The sequence below is a fragment of the Bos indicus x Bos taurus genome, chromosome 15 (assembly GCF_003369695.1).
Source record: "Bos indicus x Bos taurus breed Angus x Brahman F1 hybrid chromosome 15, Bos_hybrid_MaternalHap_v2.0, whole genome shotgun sequence".
In the NCBI taxonomy this organism is placed as follows: Eukaryota; Metazoa; Chordata; class Mammalia; order Artiodactyla; family Bovidae; genus Bos; species Bos indicus x Bos taurus.
Window position 1 is genome coordinate 7367357 of NC_040090.1, and position 19545 is coordinate 7386901.

The following is a 19545-nucleotide window of genomic DNA, read 5'->3' on the forward strand; positions in this document are numbered from 1 at the left end:
TGGTTGCAGCAAGCGAGGACTAGTCTCTAGCTGGGGTGTAGGGGCTTCTCACTGTGGTGCTTCTCTTGTTGCGGAGCACAGGTTCTAGAGCACAAACTCAACAGTTGCTCCACAGCATATGAGATCTTCCTGGATCAGGGGTCGAACCTGTGTCTCCTGCATTGGCAGGCAGATTAGCACTGAGCCACCAGGGAAGTCCACTCACAACAGTTTAGAATCTGATTTCACAGATGCCTGAGAGATGAGAGAGTTCTTCCTTTTGGACTCCCTAAGGATCACTAAGGAAAATAACTCACAGTATACACCAGTAATTCAATAAAGAGAATAGGATGTTTTGTTTTATTTGGTACTAAGATTTCTACAGACTACATACTGACATCATTCACACAATAAAAAATTAAGAGCCTACTATGTGCCATCCAAAGCATTGTGACAGGCACAGAGATGATTATTTATTATATCCTGCCTCGTTTCAAAGAGAATTGAAGAACTACACAGATAAAAAGGTGTGGCATAGCTGCTGACCTCAAGAATAAAAGTGTAAAGTATCAACAGGAACATGTAATAACTGTATACCATATTTTATCTATACACTTTACAAATAAAAATTAAATGAAAAAGTATAGCCCCACAAGACTGTGAAGTGTGGTGGTGGTAGAGGTGGGGCTAAGTACTTTGGCCAGAGTTACTCAGCTAGGCTCTGAATTTGGTTCTGTATAGCTCTAAACTCCATTAGCCTTTTATTACTCCACACAGCCTCACAATCCTGTAGTGGAAATAGATTAATAAACATACAAGAAAAACTATTTGCATCATGGAAAAAGGTGGAAAAACACATTAAAAAAAAAATCACATTCCAGCAAGTTATACTCTAAGAAACAAATATAAACAAAGCACACAGGAAATCTAGAGAGTGGTTAGAAAGGGAGATCTTTTAGAGCATATGAGTGTTGAAGGATGAGTAGAAACACATCACTTACAGATGATATATATATGAAGATGAGAGTGAAGAATCTACTCCAAGTGGTTGGAAGAATAAGTACAAAAACCATGACCTCCTCAGAGAACCATGAGACGATCAGAGAGGGAAAGCGTAGGAACAAGGCTGAGTTGGAACCAGAGTGTAAAGTGCTTTGGGTGCTGAGTGAAGACCCTGTCCTGGCCATAACCTTACCTCAGAAGTCTTGAGTGAGATCTCCACACACATAGACCTCCCAACAGCAGGCAGCTGCCCTGCCAGGGCCTTCTTTGCTTCATGTGTAACCTCTGGGATGTCTTTGATTGCTAAATTGAACTAGAATACAAGAACTTTGTGTTAAACACTCGCAAGGAACATTATGGAATCAAAGTAGTAAGACTGGATACTGAGTAACGTAGGCCTTACCCTGACTAAGGACAGTCATTCAATTCTCCTTTCCCCTTAAGAGATGTCTTGCATCAAGGCCCCAAAACTCAGGTTGATAAGTTTTCACTCATCACAGAGGAAAACCAAAGAACATCCAGGACTAACATTCAATGAAGAATGAATTTTCCAAGTGAATGGATCAAATGGAATTAGGCATTTTAATGTTATGACTTAGTAATACTAGAAATATTATTATTTATTACTACACCATGATTCCTTGTGACAAACACCAAAGTATATCCCTCAGCAAAGAACAGGAATTTTACCCAGTCTGAACCCGTTGGGGAAGAAGACGAACGAGTACAAATCTTCTCTCCCAGTCGAGCCTGGACAATCACTTGGACAGTCTGAAAAAAACCAAACAAAAAAATCAAAGGTGACGTTTCAACAAACTGATTTGGCTCCTAATCAAGATTAAAACCCTCTCAATGCAGGGTTAAAAAGGTGCCAATGATCTTAACTATACTTCAGGAAAGGATAAGATTTAAAACCATCAAGAACAGGAAAAAAAAAAAAAAAGGGCACAAAAATAATACTGTAAATATTCCTGAGGACCTAGTGTCAACCAATTAAGAGAAACCATAGTCTGAGGCTTGTAATCTATAATACACTCACATGGCAGAAGGAAAGCTGCACGTGGGGGCTCTGACTTTCATCAAGAAACAAGTCCAATCGTAGGTTTAAATATTCACTGCCATACACTTATGTAATCATAGTAGATTTAAACCAAGGAATCCACAATTATTCATATGACTTGGCCCATATGGCAAAAGTCTTCCGGCTAATTTTACAACCAGAATCTACTGCATGGCTTGTTCTTACATAGCAATGGTTGAGAGGAAGGAGAGATAGAGGTGGAAATGATTTTTAGATTTAGGAAAAGATGCCTTCTATAGCACTCAAAATTCAGTTTTAATTTTTCATTTACACAGAAGGGGACAATAAGCGGAAAGTGAGAGAATTCAGAGGTAGATGATGCTTAGGGAAAGATGCCCAAACTGCTGTCCATTCTAGTCCAGTCTTTGTTCTCACCCCAAGGGAACATACTGTGCCAATAACCTGGCATAATAAGTTTGACATTTCTGCAAACAGGCTTGCAAAAAAAATGTTATTTTTTTTAACAAGTAGCTTTGGAAAATTGGAAGCTTTTTAGTTACACCCCCAGTACCGCCCCCAAATTTCACAGTTTGGTTTACAACAGACAGAAGTATCCCTTAAAATGGGCAAGCTGCAAGCTGTTATGCTGTATTTCCAAAAAGGGAGAGGCATGGAAGTTATTTCTAACAGTTCTAGGCTCAAGAGAACGGATATATTACCTTGAGGGCAAAAAACTTAATGAACTTGTCCAGGTCCTTTCTGTCCTGGGAATTAAGATCAGTTTCCATTGCCTATAGGAATCTAAAACAGAAAAAAAAAAAAAAAAAAAGTGTTGAATAATGTGACTGTGTTTTAAAAGGGATTGCTACAACAAAGCATACAGAGATGGCATTGTCTACTAGCTGTATGAATAGTCATGTAGGAGGTAAAACCTCCCCTCCCCTCGACTAAAGACACCAACATGAAAAACAGAAGATACTATCTTTTGAGGAAAATAAACTCCAAAGAGCTAAATCTATAGACCTAGAACAAAGATGAGAAAAGCCATTTTACCTGAATATGAAACTTTGAGCTTTTAAACTTATTCATTTAAAAAGTTATATTACCCAGCATATTGAAGACTAAGTTTTAATGAGGCAAAAACTTTATTAAAACATAAAATAAGTTAACATTCTTTCAACCAATCCAGGCATCAAACCCGCGTCTCTTATGTCTCCTGCATTGGCAGGCAGGTTCCTTACCACTAGCGCCACCTGGGAAGCCCAACATTCCTTCAAAAGACCACTAAATCAGTTTAACTTTGGGTGGGAGTCAATGGCACCCCATTCCAGTACTCTCGCCTGGAAAATCCCATGGATGGAGGAGTCTGGTAGGCTGTGGTCCATGGGGTCGCTAAGAGTTGGACACGACTGAGCGACTTCACTTCCACTTTTCACTTTCATGCATTGGAGAAGGAAATGGCAACCCACTCCAGTATTCTTGCCTGGAGAATCCCAGGGACAGCGGAGCCTGGTGGGCTGCCGTCTATGGGGTCGCACAGAGTCGGACACGACTGAAGTGACTTAGCAGCAGCAGGGTGGGGGTGGGATGAGAAGGGGCTGGTATGAAGAAGAAAGCATTTAGGGCAGAGAAGAGCATGAACAAAGGCAGGAGAAAAATGGGTTTTAAACTATTAAGTACTCCAATTTTCCAGTGATTGTGTATGGCTGGTTTGGGCCAGACCACGAGAGTCTCAAACACAGTGCTAAAGACTGACGCCAGGAAGGGGAGCACCCTCGAGGCTTTTGAGAAGACGAAGCAACACAATCCAAACGGTGCGTCAGAAAGATAGCACTGCTGGCACACTGTCGAATAGTTTTGAGTAGGAAGAGCAGGGAAATCAATTAGGTCCTTGGCACTAATTCAGGCTTGTGGCCAGGGCTAAAAGTCTAATAGAGACGTGATTTGGAAATATGGATGGGAGGTATTTTAAACGAAGAGCTGACAGGATTTAAGGACTGAGTGCAAAAAGTTTAAATGGGTTTCAGTTAACAAAAAAGAAAGTGAGAGGGAAAGCTAGTTTTAAGAAAAGGATAGAGTTGAAACAGGAAATCATGAGTACAAGTTTAAAACAACACTATTCTTTATTGAGGTGTGAACTTACATGCAGTGAAATGCACAAACCTTAGGTGTACAGCTCAGTAAATACTTTATATGTGAACACTCATACAATGACAACCCAGATGCAGTTATAGAACATTTCCTATAAGCCAGAGGCTCCTTTTGTGTCCCCTTGGTCAATAAACCCACCAAGAAGTAACCATTATTCTAACCTCTTATCACCATATTAGCTTCGTCTGTTTTGAATTTCTTCTAAGTGGAATCAAGTGGTCTTAACTCTTCTGTTGTGTAGCTTCCTGTACTTAGTAAGATCCATTCACAATGCATGCAGTTTATTCCTTTGCATTGCACTCCATGTTATGAATATGTCACCATCTATAAATTCCACGGATGCACATCTGGGTGGCCTCCTGCTTTTAGCTATCACATTCTTGCATGTTATGAATATGTCACCATCTCTAAATTCCACGGATGCACATCTGGGTGGCCTCCTGCTTTTAGCTATCACATTCTTGCATGACATTTCTGGTGAATAAAAACCCTTGCTGGTGTCCCATGCAAAGCCAGGAGTGCTGAGTTGGGTCAGCAGGCATACCTTGTTTCATTGCACCTCACTTCACTGTGCTTCACAGATGCTGCTTCCCCCTTTTTAAACGAATTGAAGGTTTGTGTCAACCTTGTGTTGAACAAGTCCATCAGCGCCATTTTGTGTCTTGGTGTCATATTTTAGCAATTCTTCAAATATTTCGAAACTTCCACCAGCAATAAGATTACAATTCACTGAAGGCTCAGGTGATGGTTAGCATCATTTTTTAGCAATATTCTTTTTTTTCGGCCGTGCTGGGTCTTTGTTGCCGTGTGGGCTTTTCTCTAGTTGCAACAAAGTGGGAGCTTCTCTCGTTGCGGAGGACAGGCTCTGGGGTGTGCAGGCTCCAGCAGTTGCAGCACGTGGGCTCAGGAGTTGCGGCTCCCGGCTCTAGAGCACAGGCTCAACAGTTGTAGCGCACGGGCTTAGTTGCTCTGCAGCCTGTGGGACCTTCCCGGATCAAGGATTGAACATGTGTCTCCTGCACTTGCAGGTGTATTCTTTACCAGTGAGCCACCAGGGAAGCCCCAAAGTATTGTAGCCCCAAAACTCAAATGAAGTTTTGTACATTTGTTGTTGTTGTTTTTCTAAGGCCATACTGTGGGGCACGTGGGATCTTAGTTCCCCAACCAGGGATTAACCCGTGCCCCTGCACTGGGATCACTGGGCTGCCAGGGAGGTTCCTACATGTTGTGTTTTAAAGACATAACGCTATTTTACTCTTAATAGTTTATAGTTTAAAACACAACTTTTATATGCACAGGGATCCCAAAAAAATTCATATAATTCACTTTATCACAGTGATCCGGAACCAACCCACAATACATCCAAGGTATGCCTGTATTTAGCTTTGACAATTACTGCCAAACGGTTTTCCAGGGTTTGTACCAATTTATATCACCACCACAAACGCACTGGGGCTCCTGTGGATCCACAGCTATAGCACCACTTGGAACTGCTGGTTCTTTCATTTTAGCCATCCTGGTAGGAGTGTGGTGGTATCTCATTTAATCTGCACTGAATGACTGATGATTAAATTGAATGCCTTTTTAAAGGCATTTAATTTAATGCCTAAATGACTGCCTTTCCCCTCCTGGCACTTTTTTCGTGTGTTTGTTAGACATTTGGATATCCTCCTTTTTTACAAAGTGCTAATTCAAGCCTTTACCCACTTAAGAGTGAGTGACGTCGTTCAGTCGTGTCCAACTCTTCGCGACCCCATGGACTGTAATCTACCACGCTCCTCCATCCATGGGCTTTTCCAGGCAAAAGTACTGGAGTGGGGTGCCATTTCCTTCTCAGAGGATCTTCCCGACCCAGGGATTGAACCCAGGTCTTCCACATTGTAGGCAGACGCTTTACCATCTGAGCTACTGAGGAAGTCCTTTACCCACTTAAACAAATATTAAAGTAAAAATAAAAAGATCTTTTAAAGCTTTAAACAGCTTAAGGCCCTGAAGCAACCCAGCCATAGACCTGAGATAAGCATAGTGCTGGAGGACTGTGCTGCCCCTAAAGTGGGGACGTGTTCCTACTATCAGAGAATCTACCGACACAAACACTATAATGGCATGACTCTTGCGACTTTTTGTACCACTGGAAGCACTAAAAGGATTATCCAATAACTAGAATTAGTTACTGACCCCAAAGTCGGGGGGGGGGGGGTGTCTCCACAGAGAGAAAGACACCAGCACTTACTGTCTCTTTAGGCCTAGGATGCCAAGGATGTTAATTCATCCTCTACAAGTAATAGGTGGTTTACCTTTGCTTTGCTCTTACAAAATTCCTTCTTTGAGTGCTCCCAGGATTATAAAGGGAAACTTGGTACGAACATTAGAGAGAGACCCACAGTTGAACTTTTCTTCCTGCTCTTTACTATGCTAACCAATTACTAAATCCTTCAAACTTCTGCTTATATAAAATCCTTTATATTTGCAGCATTTTCATTTCCATAGATAACCACCTTAATTCAAGCCTCATTTCTTATCTGGAAGAGATACCAGATCTCACTTTACCTTTGAAGAGGATCAGGCTATGCCATTCTAAAATATGCTACTTTGGCATAAAGATTATTTTAAGCTAAAGACATTTGAGATTCAACAGATGTAGAAAACCTTTTCAGCGCTTCCCTTATCTGACTAAAAGCAGCAACTTCTAAGAAATGAGGACTGCCATAAATTCTCATTTCAGGTTGGCGTCTACTCCCAGGAGAGAGACCAAGAGTAAACCTAATATAAATCCCCCATCTGGGGGAGTTTCATGGTCATGAAAAAGACACAAAGACCATTTGCACCCACACAAGCAAGTATTATCACCAACTTTCTTTTCTCCCATTTGTTCTCCTCAACACTCGTGTTTCCTAAAGAAACTTGTTTGTTCTTCCCATAAAAGCCTTTTCCCCCCTCTCTTTCTTCTATTAAGTCAGGCATAGAAATTCCAAAATTTTACTACTTCTTTGAACTATTTATATATGCAAAATCAGTAGGGAAAACAGGGAAGTGATTTTTGAAAAGGTAATTGGAAGCCTGCTGGCACTTCCAGGAAAGATGTTGGTCACTGAAACTAGCAAATAAATGATTATCTTGGCCCAGGGTCTAGTGCTTGGACGTACAGGCTCAAAAGAAACTAATTTTATTAGTTCAGTCAAGGTCTGGGGGGACTTCAGTTACAGGAGACAGTTTATATACATGAATGAAATTTATTAATTGAGAAATGAAACTGAGAAAGGAAGCATCAAGTGATTGACATGTTGCCTTTCTTAAAAGGAGACCATTTTGGGGAAACTAAAATTCTATCAATCCACTATTAGCTTCATATAGCTTTCTCCACCTTGGGGGCAAGAATGTTGGAATTCTGACACCAAGAGGCTAGACAGGGTCTTCTTCTTGGCTGACAAGGCATGTACTTGACTTTTTTCTCTTTTTTTGACTTTCTTTTCTTTACAGACAAGTACCAACATTAGTCATTGTTATCAACATGTTATAACTGCCAAAATGACTATCTACATTAAGACCCCTGATGGGACAGGTTTTAAGAAAAATACGCTGCTAAGTTGCTTCAGTCTTGTCTGACTCTTTGTGACTCTACGGATCATAGCCCACCAGGCTCCTCCATCCATGGGATTCTCCAGGAAAGAATATTGGAGTGGGTTGCCATGCCATTCTCCAGGGAATGTTCCCGACCCAGGGATCAAATCTGTCTCTCTTAGTCTCCTGCATTGGCAGGCGGGTTCTTTACCACTAGTGCCACCTGGGAAGCCTAAGAAAATACATCAGCTTCTAGAGGACTAAGCCAAAGTAGGGCTTGCAGGTTTGTTGTTGTTGTTCAGTCACTAACTCATGTCCAGCTCTTTGCAATCCCATGGGCTGCAGCACAAAAGGCTTCCCTGTCCTTCACCATCTCCCGGAGTTGGCTCAAACTCCTGTCCATTGAGTCAGAGGTGCCACCCGACTGTCACAGCCTCTGCTGCCCCTTCTCCTGTTGCTTTCAGTCCTTCCCAGCATCAGGGTCTTTTATCAATGAGTTGGCTCTTCAAAACAGGCGGCTAAGGTATTGGAGCTTCAGCATCAGTCCTTCCAATGAATACTCAGGGTTGACTTCCTTTAGGATTGACTGGTTTGATTTTCTTGTAGTCCAAGGGACTCTCTCGAGTCTTCTCCATAACCACAATTCCAAAGCATCAATTCTTCAGCACTCAACCTTCTTTATGGTCTAACTCTTACATCCATACATGACTAATGGAAAAACCATAGCTCTGACTATATGGACCTTTGTCAGTAAAGTGATATCTCTGCTTTTTAATACAGTACCTAGGTTTGTCATAGTTTTCCTTCCAAGGAGTAAGTGTCTTAATTTCATGACTGTAGTCACTGTCCACAGTTATTGTGGAGCCCAAGAAAAGAAAATCTGTCAGGATTTCCACTTTTTCCCTTTCTATTTGCCATGAAGTAATGGGACCAGATGCCATGACCTTAGTTTTTTAACGTTGAGTTTCAAGCCAGCTTTTTCAGTCTTTCATCCTTACCAAGAGGCTCCTTAGTTCCTCTTCACTTTCTGCCATTAGAGTGATATCATGTGCATATCTGAGGTTGCTGATATTTCTCCTAGCAATCTTGATTTCAGCTTGATTCATCCAGACCAGCATTTCACACAATGTACACCGCATGTAAGTTAAACAAGCAGGGTGACAATATATAGCCTCATCATACTTCTTTCCCAAGTTTGAACCAGTCCATTGTTTCATGTCCAGTTCTAACTGTTGCTTCTTGACCTGCATATAGATTTCTCAGGAGACAGGTAAAGGTGGTCTGGTATTCCCACCTTTTTAAGAATTTTCTGGTGTTTTTCTGGAATTCCCTTGCTTTCTCTATGATCCAATGAATACTGGCAACTTGATCTCTGGTTCCTCTGCCTTTTCTAAACCCAACTTATACACCTGAAAGTTCTCAGTTCACCTATTGCCGAAACCTGAGAAATCTGTATGCATATCTGTATCCACAGTGTTTAGAACATGTGCAGACTTGTACCATACTAATGTCTTTAAATAATTACCTGAAAATATAATGGATAAGCAAAATGTGGTATATACGTTCAATGAAATGTCAGCCATAAAAAGGAAGGAAAATTTGACCATGCTACAACATGGATGAACCTTGAGGACACCATGCTAAGTGAAATAAGTCAGTCACAAAAAGACAAATACTGTAGGATTCCACTTATACGAAGTACTGAAAAGTCAAAACTGCAGAGACAGAAAGTATAATGGTGGTTCCCAGGAGCTGGGGGGGAGACAGAATGGGGAGTTACTATGTAGCAGGTCAACTCTGCTTCACAAAATGAAGTGTTATGAGGATGTACAGTGGAGAAGGGTGAACAACTGTGTGGACGCATTTAACACTGCTGAACTGCACACTCACTAATGGTTAAGATGGTAAATTTTAGATGACTTGTATTTTAACACACAAAGATGCCATTAAATAAATAAAGTTCCCACTGTTATGCAATGGATGTAGATAAGCACCAACATCCAAATACTAGACAGAGATTCTACAACATGGCTTAACTGCAAATGATATAATCAGCTAAGGGAAAAGCACACTTATCTGGGTAGACAGGTTTTCCAGATCTTTTACTTACGTTCACACTGAAATGCTAAATTTAGCATTTGAAATAAATGTTTTATAAATAATAAATCTTTAAAATAAACAGATAGAAACCATTCATCTCACTATTTTACCAATCCTGAATTCAAAGTACAGAAATATAAAAGCTATAAATAAAGCCAGAAGAGGAAATAACAATGAAAGATGTCAACAAAATACTGGGGAGAGGCAAATAAAGGTTTTGATGTTTGTTTTGTTCTACTCACTTCTAAAAAACAAAGAGTGAGGAACTTAAAAAGCATACACACAGACAAGAGATAACAGCATCAAAGTCCAGCAAAGTAGGACAAACAGATAACGGAATAAGCCAAGCATAGCTGATATCCAGGCCAGCAGCAGGAGAAACCCTAAGCAAAGAAAGCTCATCTGAACCAAATAACCTGAGAAAGGATAAGGAATTAGTCACCAGATAGCTCCTAAAGTAGGGTGGCAGACGGGGCTGAAAACAAGATTGAAAGTCCCAGAAGAAGCAGTCAGAGCCCACTCTAAACCCTCTAAGTGCCCTTCCTCCCTAATGTCAGAAAACTGGCCTTTGGGAGGTCCTAAGGGCTTCCCTTGTAGCTCAGTTGGTAAAGAATCTGCCTGCAGTGCAGGAGACCGGGGTTCGATCCCTGGGTTGGGAAGATCCCCTGGAGGAGAAAAAAGCAACCCACTCCAGTATCCTTGCCTGGAAAATCTCATGGACAGAGGAGCCTGGTGGGCTGCAGTCCATGGGGTCGCAGAGAGTCAGGCACAACTGGAGAAGCCTGGTAGGCTGCAGTCCATGGGGTTGCTAAGAGTCAGACATGACTGAGCGACTTCACTTTCACTTTTCACTTTCATGCATTGGAGAAGGAAATGGCAACCCACTCCAGTGTTCTTGCCTGGAGAATCCCAGGGGCGGGGGAGCCTGGTGGGCTGCCTGTCCATGGGGTCACACAGAGTTGGTCACGACTGAAGTGACTTAGCAGCAGCAGCAGCAGCAAAGTACTGGAGTAGGAAGACTCTGAGCTCACCTCCTCTCACAAGCACCAAAATTACAATTATTTATAGAATAATTCTTGAGGAAAAAGACCAGAACCTATCAGAAAAGATCTTCCACAACTAAAGATAGAAAGAAGGAATCACAGAGTGACAGGTAGGAGTGGGGAGTCCTAATAGAGTCAAGACCCATGACTCTAGTTGAGGGACCTACAAACAGAAAAATTGTTACAATATATTTTCCCTCTGAGGGAATTTCTCCAAAGAAGAATTTCTCCAAAGAAGCCCCCAATCTCCTGCTGAAAACAAGTTTTCAACTCCTTTCAGTAAGGAATAGGCATACAACTGTTGGATAATATGGGAAGAGTATGTTTATTTTGTAAGAAATCATCAAATGGTCTTCCAAAGTGGCTAAACCATTTTGCATTCCAACCAGCAATGAGAGAGAATTCCTGTTGCTCCACGATCTCTCCATCATTTGGTGCTGTCAGTGTTTTTGGATTTGGGCCATTCTAATAGGAAAAGGAGTGCGTCAAGGCTGTATATTGTCACCCTGCTTATTTAACTTCTATGCAGAGTACATCATGAGAAACGCTGCGCTGGAAGAAGCACAAGCTGGAATCAAGATTGCCGGGAGAAATATCAATAACCTCAGATATGCAGATGACACCACCCTTATGGCAGAAAGTGAAGAGGAACTCAAAAGCCTCTTGATGAAAGGGAAAGAAGAAAGTTAAAAAGTTGGCTTGAAGCTCAACATTCAGAAAACAAAGATCATGGCATCTGACCCCATCACTTCATGGGAAATAGATGGGGAAACAGTGGAAACAGTGTCAGACTTTATTTTGGGGGGGCTCCAAAATCACTGCAGATGGTGACTGCAGCCATGAAATTAAAAGACGCTTACTCCTTGGAAGGGAAGTTATGACCAACCTAGATAGCATATTCAAAAGCAGAGACATTACTTTGCCAACAAAGGTCCGTCTAGTCAAGGTTATGGTTTTTCCAGTGGTCATGTATGGATGTGAGAGTTGAACTGTGAAGAAGGCTGAGCGCTGAAGAATTGATGCTTTTGAACTGTGGTGTTGGAGAAGACTCTTGCGAGTCCCTTGGACTACAGGGAGATCCAACCAGTCCATTCTAAAGGAGATCAGTCCTGGGTGTTCATTGGAAGGACTGATGCTAAAGCTGAAACTCCAGTACTTTGGCCACCTCACGCGAAGAGTTGAAATACTGGAAAAGACTCTAATGCTGGGAGGGATTGGGGGCAGGAGAAGGGGATGACAGAGGATGAGATGGCTGGATGGCATCACTGACTCGATGGATATGAGTTTGAGTGAACTCCAGGAGTTGGTGATGGACAGGGAGGCCTGGCGTGCTGCGATTCATGGGGTCGCAAAGACTTGGACATGACTGAGCGACTGAACTGAACTGAATAGGTGTGAAATGGTAACTCATTGTTATCTTAAAAGATATGTCTTTTGCAAATATTTTCTCCCATTCTGTAGCTTTTTCTTTTTAAAAAAGATTTATTTATTTATTTGAAGTTTTGACTGTCCTGGGTCTCAGTTTTTGCACATGGGCTTTTTCTAGTTGCAGTGAGCAGGGGCTACTCTTCATTTCGGTGTACAGGCTTCTCATTGTGATGGCTTCCCTCACTGCAGAGCACAAGCTCTGGGCACGAGGGCTTCAGTAGTTGTAGCACGTGGGCTCAGTAGTTGTGGCTCGTGGGCTCTAGAGAGCAGGCTCAGTAGTCGTGGCTCAGGGGCTTAGCTGATTCGCGACATGTGGGATCTTCTCAGACCAGGGATCGAGCCGGGTCCCCTGCATTGGCAGCTGGATTCTTAACCACTGGACCACCAGGGAAGCCCCTGTAGCTTATCTTCTAATTCTCTTAGACAACTTTAGCTTACTTTCTTTTTAAACAAATTTATATATTGAACCACTCTAATATTAAAGAGTTAAAGTTTCCTTGATTTAAGGATGAATGTTATTAAGCAAATTCCATTGTTTTGAGTAACATCTCCTGGCATATTATCAACACTGCTTTCACATTTCTTTAATGCGTATTTCTATTCACAATACTCTACAGAATAGTAACTTCAAAACTATTACAGAGATAACAGGATACTTTTGCCTTTAACTAAAAAAAGTTTTTTTTGCTGACAAACACTTAGCACAAACATTTTCAAGATTGATAAGTATTTAAATAACACTCTGTACCATCAAGTGTTTTTAAACTCATGCTTATCATGCAGTATGTAAGTATGGGGAACACCGAAATGAAAACTGACAATTTTACATTTACTTCTTCAAATAACAGTGCGAAAGAGCAGAGATAATCTTTTCTTGCCACAGTCATTATTATATAGGAAGAATTGTCGTATTTTCTCCAACACTGGTTTCAAAGGCAATTCTATAATAAATGGGGACAAAAAAAATACTTCTTCCCTGTAAACTGCCAATTAGTAAATGTATAAGAAATAAAGATTATTAGAAAAATCACCCATTTTGCAACCATTGCAGGACTAACTGGTTCAAGCAAATCACCAGTGGATGATAAATTCATGACATGAAAATGTGTTTGTTGGCAAATGGTATATTAACAGTCTTCATGTGGATGATTATTAATTACAGAGTCATCAGTGAACACAATCTTAATAAATAAATAAATAAATCAGAGAAACATACCCACAACTGAAAAACTGACATTACATTCTCCTGATGTGATGTAGTGAGAACGACATGACACTTACGGAGCTTTTCTAGTCAATTGTATAACCCAAATCTAACCACAAGGAAGCAATCAGATGAGCTTATATTGCAAAACAGGAACTTTTACATAATAAGAGGCTCTTACTCTTCAAAAATTGTCAATCTTAACATGAGAAAAAGTCTCAAGAACTGTTATAGTATAAAGGCAATAGAAGAGGTATGACAACTAAACGCAATGCTTGATCCAGGACTTTTTTTAAACTTGCTATAATGGACAGTATGAAAACTATTTGGCAACATTTGAATGCTGACTATACACTACTAAAGGCATTGCATCAATATTAAATTTCTTGAATTTGATACAATTACACTTTGGTCATATACTTATTCTAAAGAGATACAAGTAACCTTTCTCAAGAATCCAGGAAAAAAAAGAAATTGTGTATCACTCTGTTATATACTATGTTGCCACTGACAGAGAAAAGTAAAGCAGTGTGGCCAAGAGTGAACCCTATGTGAACCAAGCTGAAGAGTTATATTTTTACAATTTTTCTGTATTTCTTTCATTTAAAAAAATTTTTTTAATTCAGAAACAAAATTCATTCTCATCAAATGGGCTATAGTAGGGTAAAGATCTTAACTAATTTTCACCCGGCATAAAAGTTTTCTATCTCCTTGTAGACCTATTGCAAATACAATTTTTCAAACATCTGAATGACTGCTCTAGCTGTACTTCTAAGATCCCATCACAGGATATCCTTGCCTTGAGAGTAAATAAGACATAGAGTTTAATGCACTGCACTATGACAGACATGAGCTTAAAATCTTTGAGGAGGAGGTCTGACAGCAATATGGACTGAACTGATGTTATCAGTCGCCCCCACCACCCGCCACTACAAGCACATAAAAATGCAGATAAAATATGAAAATAAAAAAGGTCTTGATACACAGCTAAACTAGAAAGATTGAAAAATTCCAGGTTCCAGAGAAAAGGTGAGTTAAAGCCATAAATATAAGGGAAAACTGATGACAGGGAGCTGAGGCCTGTGGGGAGCAAGCTCAGATTCTTGTAATGAACACATGAGAACAAGACTGCAGCGGGTGGGCATCATATCTCAAGCTTACAAGCAGGTAGAAACCTGCAGAAAACCCCAGAGTCAAGTGCTCCTCATCAGAGGCCAGAAGAACCCTAGAGAAGCAATAAGCAGGTTTGCCATCTATCAGGGCAAGGTTGGGAGGTGGGGAAGCCACCCTAAAACTTCAAAAGCATAACTCAGTAAGGTACAAAGATATAAGATCCAAAATTTACATCCTGTGCATGAAGAGTAAGGAAACAAAAAGCCAATAAACTAACCTAAAAACTTGTTTAGAACCACCAAAACCCCTAGAAACAGGCAGAAGAAAGTTTGAAGCAGACTTGAGAGAAACTTTCACAGATTTGGATCATTGACAGCCAGGCCACTTACAACCCTTCCTTCCAACTTTTAGCTCGATGATTTCAGAATTTAAAAACTTACGGATTGCACATGGAAATAAAACACCAAGAACTCCAAAGAACAAGACAATGTAAGAGCCTATACCTCTGAGGCAGGAGAGTCGGCGCCCTAGGAGGAAATATGCTTACTTGTGAACTTGTTAAACATGCTGGTTTAGAATGCTGAGAAAGGCGGTGGGTCAACAGTTTTTAAAGATTCACTTTATATAGCTTTTCTTAACAGAGTTATAACTCACACACCATAAAATTCACTGTTTTATAGTTTACAGTTCAGTGTTTTTTAGTATATTCACAAGGATGTGCAACCATCCTCACATTTTTATCACACTGAAAAGAATCCCACGTCTGTTATCTGTCATTCCCCTTCTCATTCTCCTTGGCAACCACTAGTATACTTTATGCCTATGGACTTACTTATTCTGGAATTTTCTCATAAAGGAAATGTGACTTGCTTCCTTCACTGAGCATATTTTCCAGGTTCACTCTATATTGGAGCATATGTCAGTACATCATTCCTTTTTATGGCTGAATAATATTCCACTGAATAGACAGATTACATTGTGTTAACTGAATCATCAAGTGATGGACATTTAAGTTGCCTCCTCTTTTTGGCTACTGTGAACAATACAGCTAAGAACACTCATGGGCAAGTTTTTGTATTAACATATGATTCTCTTGTATTTCCTTATTACTCTTTTCCCTTTTAACCCATAATAAATAACCCAGATAAAAAGGCTGTTGCTGTATTTGTTAACTTTTTTTTTTAATTTCCAAAAACAATGGATAGTAGTTCTTCTCTCAGAAAACCAATGTAGCTGTAATTTGCATGTCTTCAAGCTAATTTTTTTAAGTTTTATTATGAAAATTTTTTCATTAAAGTAAGCTTTTTAATTGAAAATACACACCCAGAGAAGTGTACATATCATTAGATTGCAACCTGGTAAGTTTTCACAAGCCAATCCCACCAGCGCAACTGGCACACAGATAAGGCACAGCCAACATCAGCACCCAAGACTCCCCGAGTGTCTTCTTTTAGCCATTTACCTCCCAACAGAAGCCACTGTTCTTATTCAGTCACCACAGATTGGCTTTACCTGTTTTAAAATTTCATATAAATGGTTGTGTCTGATTTATTTCATTTACTATTAATGTTATATTTGTGAGCATCATTGATCATAGTTGCACATAGCTGTAGTTCACTTGTATGTGGAAAATTTTAAACATCATTCAGCTTCAACGGTGTCGAATAAGGTGGGCCCTTAGCCTCTGACAAAAGCAAAGGCACTTTCTTGCTGAAAGAAAATTATGTTATCCTAGCCCACACATTATCTCTATAATTTTTCATATACAATTTCTGGCATATGTTAAAGTAAATTAGGCACTCATAGAGACAAACACGAATGACCAAAATCCAAAAGACATCAGAAACATTAACAGTTATCAACACAGACCTCAAAATTACTATGCAATATGTTCAATTAAATGAAGGACAAAATTGAGAATTTGGACAGAGAACAAAAATCTATAAAAAGAACCAAACAGAAATTCTAGAACTAAAAAATAAAACGCTAATTTAAGAACTCAATGGTTGAGTCTAACAGCAGATCAGATCAGCAGAAGACAGAAACATTGAAAGGAAATATAGACTGAAAGAAAATATCCAAAACAAAGCATAGAGAGACAAAAGGATGGGAGATATGGAAAAGTGTATGAGAGATAAGGACTGCCCACAAACTGGGGATACTTTTGAGTGTGAAAGGGTACTACTTAAGGTGTTTAGTTATATCATGACAGTAGGTACAAAATGATACGTGAGGTTATCTGAGATACTGAGGACACAGGGAAAGGTCTAACATATGTGTGACTGGAATCCCAGATGGGAGAGGAAAAAGAAAGAGGGAGAAGCAAATTAGGAACTATACAGCTGAGAATTTTCACGTAAAGAGGTAAAGCAAAATAAATTAGGTAAGTACAATCAGTCCAGATTAGTAGGGAGACATAAAAGTGGGCAAAAGAGACTAACAGTGTATCAGGAGGGAGTCAATGGAAATTCTTCTAAGGTAACAATTTAAGGATGTTAATCAGACTACAGAGAAGGGGAGATGAAGACCATCTAGGAAGACATTCAGTAAATCCAGATGAGAGTGGTGATAACACTGGATTAAGGTGAGGCAGTCAATAAAGAAGAGAAAGTGAACTCGCTCAGTCGTGCCCGACTCTTTGTGACCCTGTGGACTGTAGCCCGCCAGGCTCCTCTGTCCATGGGATTCTCCAGGCAAGAATACTGGAGCGGGTTGCCATTTCCCTCTCCAAAAGGAAGAGGCAAACAATTTCAAAGCAAAAGCTGAATAATTTGGCAAGACAACATACAAAAATGATCCCAGATAATAGCTCTAGCCCTTAAAACTGGGAAAAGTTAACATTGACCACTGAAAAAATAATTTCTATGTTTTCTAATTTTTAACATAGAGTTTTGTTTTTATTTTATTAAAAAAAATTTTTTAGGTCACGCAGTGTGGCATGAGGGTTCTCAGTTCAAGGGACACCATAAATTGATCATGTTCTTGACCATCTAAAAAATTTTCTTTCCAAGCAAACTAGAAACATAATAAAAAGTTAACTATGTATACAATAGAAATCTTTTTATAATAAATATTGAAATAAAAACAGTTACAAATGATCGAGAAATTAACAAAATGAAGAATATTTGACAACAAATGAGACAAGTCAGAAGAAAATTTACAGCCTTAAATGCATTTATAACTAAAAAAACAAAAGCCTCAAATAAGTATCCAATTTAAGAAACCAGAGTAAAATAAACCAACAGAAAATGGGAGGTGGGAATAAAGATAAAAGCTGTGTCTGATTAATTATGAACAATTTAAAAACTAGTCCAAAGAATAAATAAGGCCAATATCTGATTTCTTGAAAAATCCAACAGAAATAGATTAAAGGGTAAAAACCCCCTTAAGCTTATACTTAAAACAAGACTTCTAAACCTCTGCAAGTATTTCTCAATATAATATCTTCCAATGACCTGATAGCTGTGGGCAACACAGAAGGAAGGTGAGGCTGGGTACAAAGCTTAAGCCTGAGGGTATAATACGATTTTTAACTTTCTTTCTTTTACATTTGTATGAATCAAAAGTCGAATGTGAAAGCAGTATCTTCCAAATCAAGAATCCTGGGTTATCACTTCTATAAATTCCTTTTTAAAATTTACATAATATTTTTAAATTTTATTTATAATTGGAGGATAATTTATTTTTAATTGGAGGATAATTGCTTTACAATGTTGTGTTGGTTTCTGCCATAAAACAACATGAATCAGCCATAGGTATACAGATGGCCCCTCCCTTTTGAACCTCCCCCTCCCACCTCCCACCGCATCCCACCCCTCTAGGTTGTCACAGAGCACCAGGCTAAGCTCTCTGTGTTATACAGCAACTTTCCATCATCTATCTATTTTGCACATGGTAATGTATATATTTCAACACTACTCTCTCAGTTCATCCGGGGCCTCCCCTCGCTGTATTCGTAAGTTTGTTCTCGATGTCTGAGCCTCTCTTTCTGCCCTGCAAACAGGTTCATCAGTACCATTTTTCTACATTCCATATATATACATTAATACATGATATTTGTTTTTCTGACTTATTTCACTCTGTATAACAGGCTCCAGGTCCATTCACCTCACTAGAACTAACTCAGATTGATTCCTTTTTATGGCTGAGTAATATTGCATTGAATATATGTACCATAACTAGTTGATCCATTCATCTGTCGGTTGACACCTAGGTTGCTTATAAATTCTTTATTTACCTTTACTTTTACTAAGAAACTATTGACAGATTAACTATTCCATGTTAATTTAGTTGTTTTTCTATGTAATCGTGATTCACGATCTTATCCTTTCTCTTATTTACTAATTTTTTTTGGCTGTGTCAGGCCATGCAGGATCTTAGTTTCCTGACCAGCAATGAAACCCATGCCCCCTGCAGTAGAAGCTCAGTCTTAACCACTGGACCACCGGGGAAGGTCCCTCTTATCCTCTTATCCCATCACTTGTAACCAAGGGCATATGGGGGACACGACCAGGGCAAATCTAAATTTCTGGTGCCACTTACTCTGGCATTTCAGGGATTTCACGAGTAAACTGGGCCACATTTACTTTACAGTTAAAAACAATTTAAAACTAATTTTAAAACCTAAATTTTTAAGTTTCTTTCTTTTTTTTCATCTGTCTGCTGCGTGGCATGAGGGATCTTAGTTCCCCAACTAGGGACAGAACCCATGGCTCCTGCAGGGCAAGTTCAGAGTCCTACCCACTGGACCGCTAGAGAATTTCCAAGAAAACTTTCTCTATTCCCCTTGGTCATAGTGGACTAGCTAGCCTTCTTTGTATTCTCCCTGGCTACACTGCCTTTATACCATCAGTGACTACTTGCTGTTTTTATTGTTGTCTATGATTTAACAAAGAGGAGGCAAAGATCAAAACCCCATGAACTCTTTCCTCTATTAAATCCAT

The 19545-nt window shown here is 39.7% G+C and overlaps 1 protein-coding gene across 14 annotated transcripts in view; it reads right to left on the reverse strand.

Moving 5' to 3' along the window:
• ATG13 (autophagy related 13) overlaps positions 1 to 19545 on the reverse strand; it is a 42119-nt gene that overhangs the window by 19874 nt on the left and 2700 nt on the right. For all 14 annotated transcript variants that reach the window (XM_027562474.1, XM_027562473.1, XM_027562479.1 and 11 more), the window contains 3 exons: positions 2722 to 2803; positions 1672 to 1752; positions 1175 to 1294 (listed from right to left, as the gene is read on the reverse strand). In XM_027562474.1, the coding sequence (XP_027418275.1) occupies positions 1175 to 1294; positions 1672 to 1752; positions 2722 to 2790 (270 nt within the window). In that variant the 5' untranslated portion in view covers positions 2791 to 2803. The remainder of the gene's footprint in view (positions 1 to 1174; positions 1295 to 1671; positions 1753 to 2721; positions 2804 to 19545) is intronic.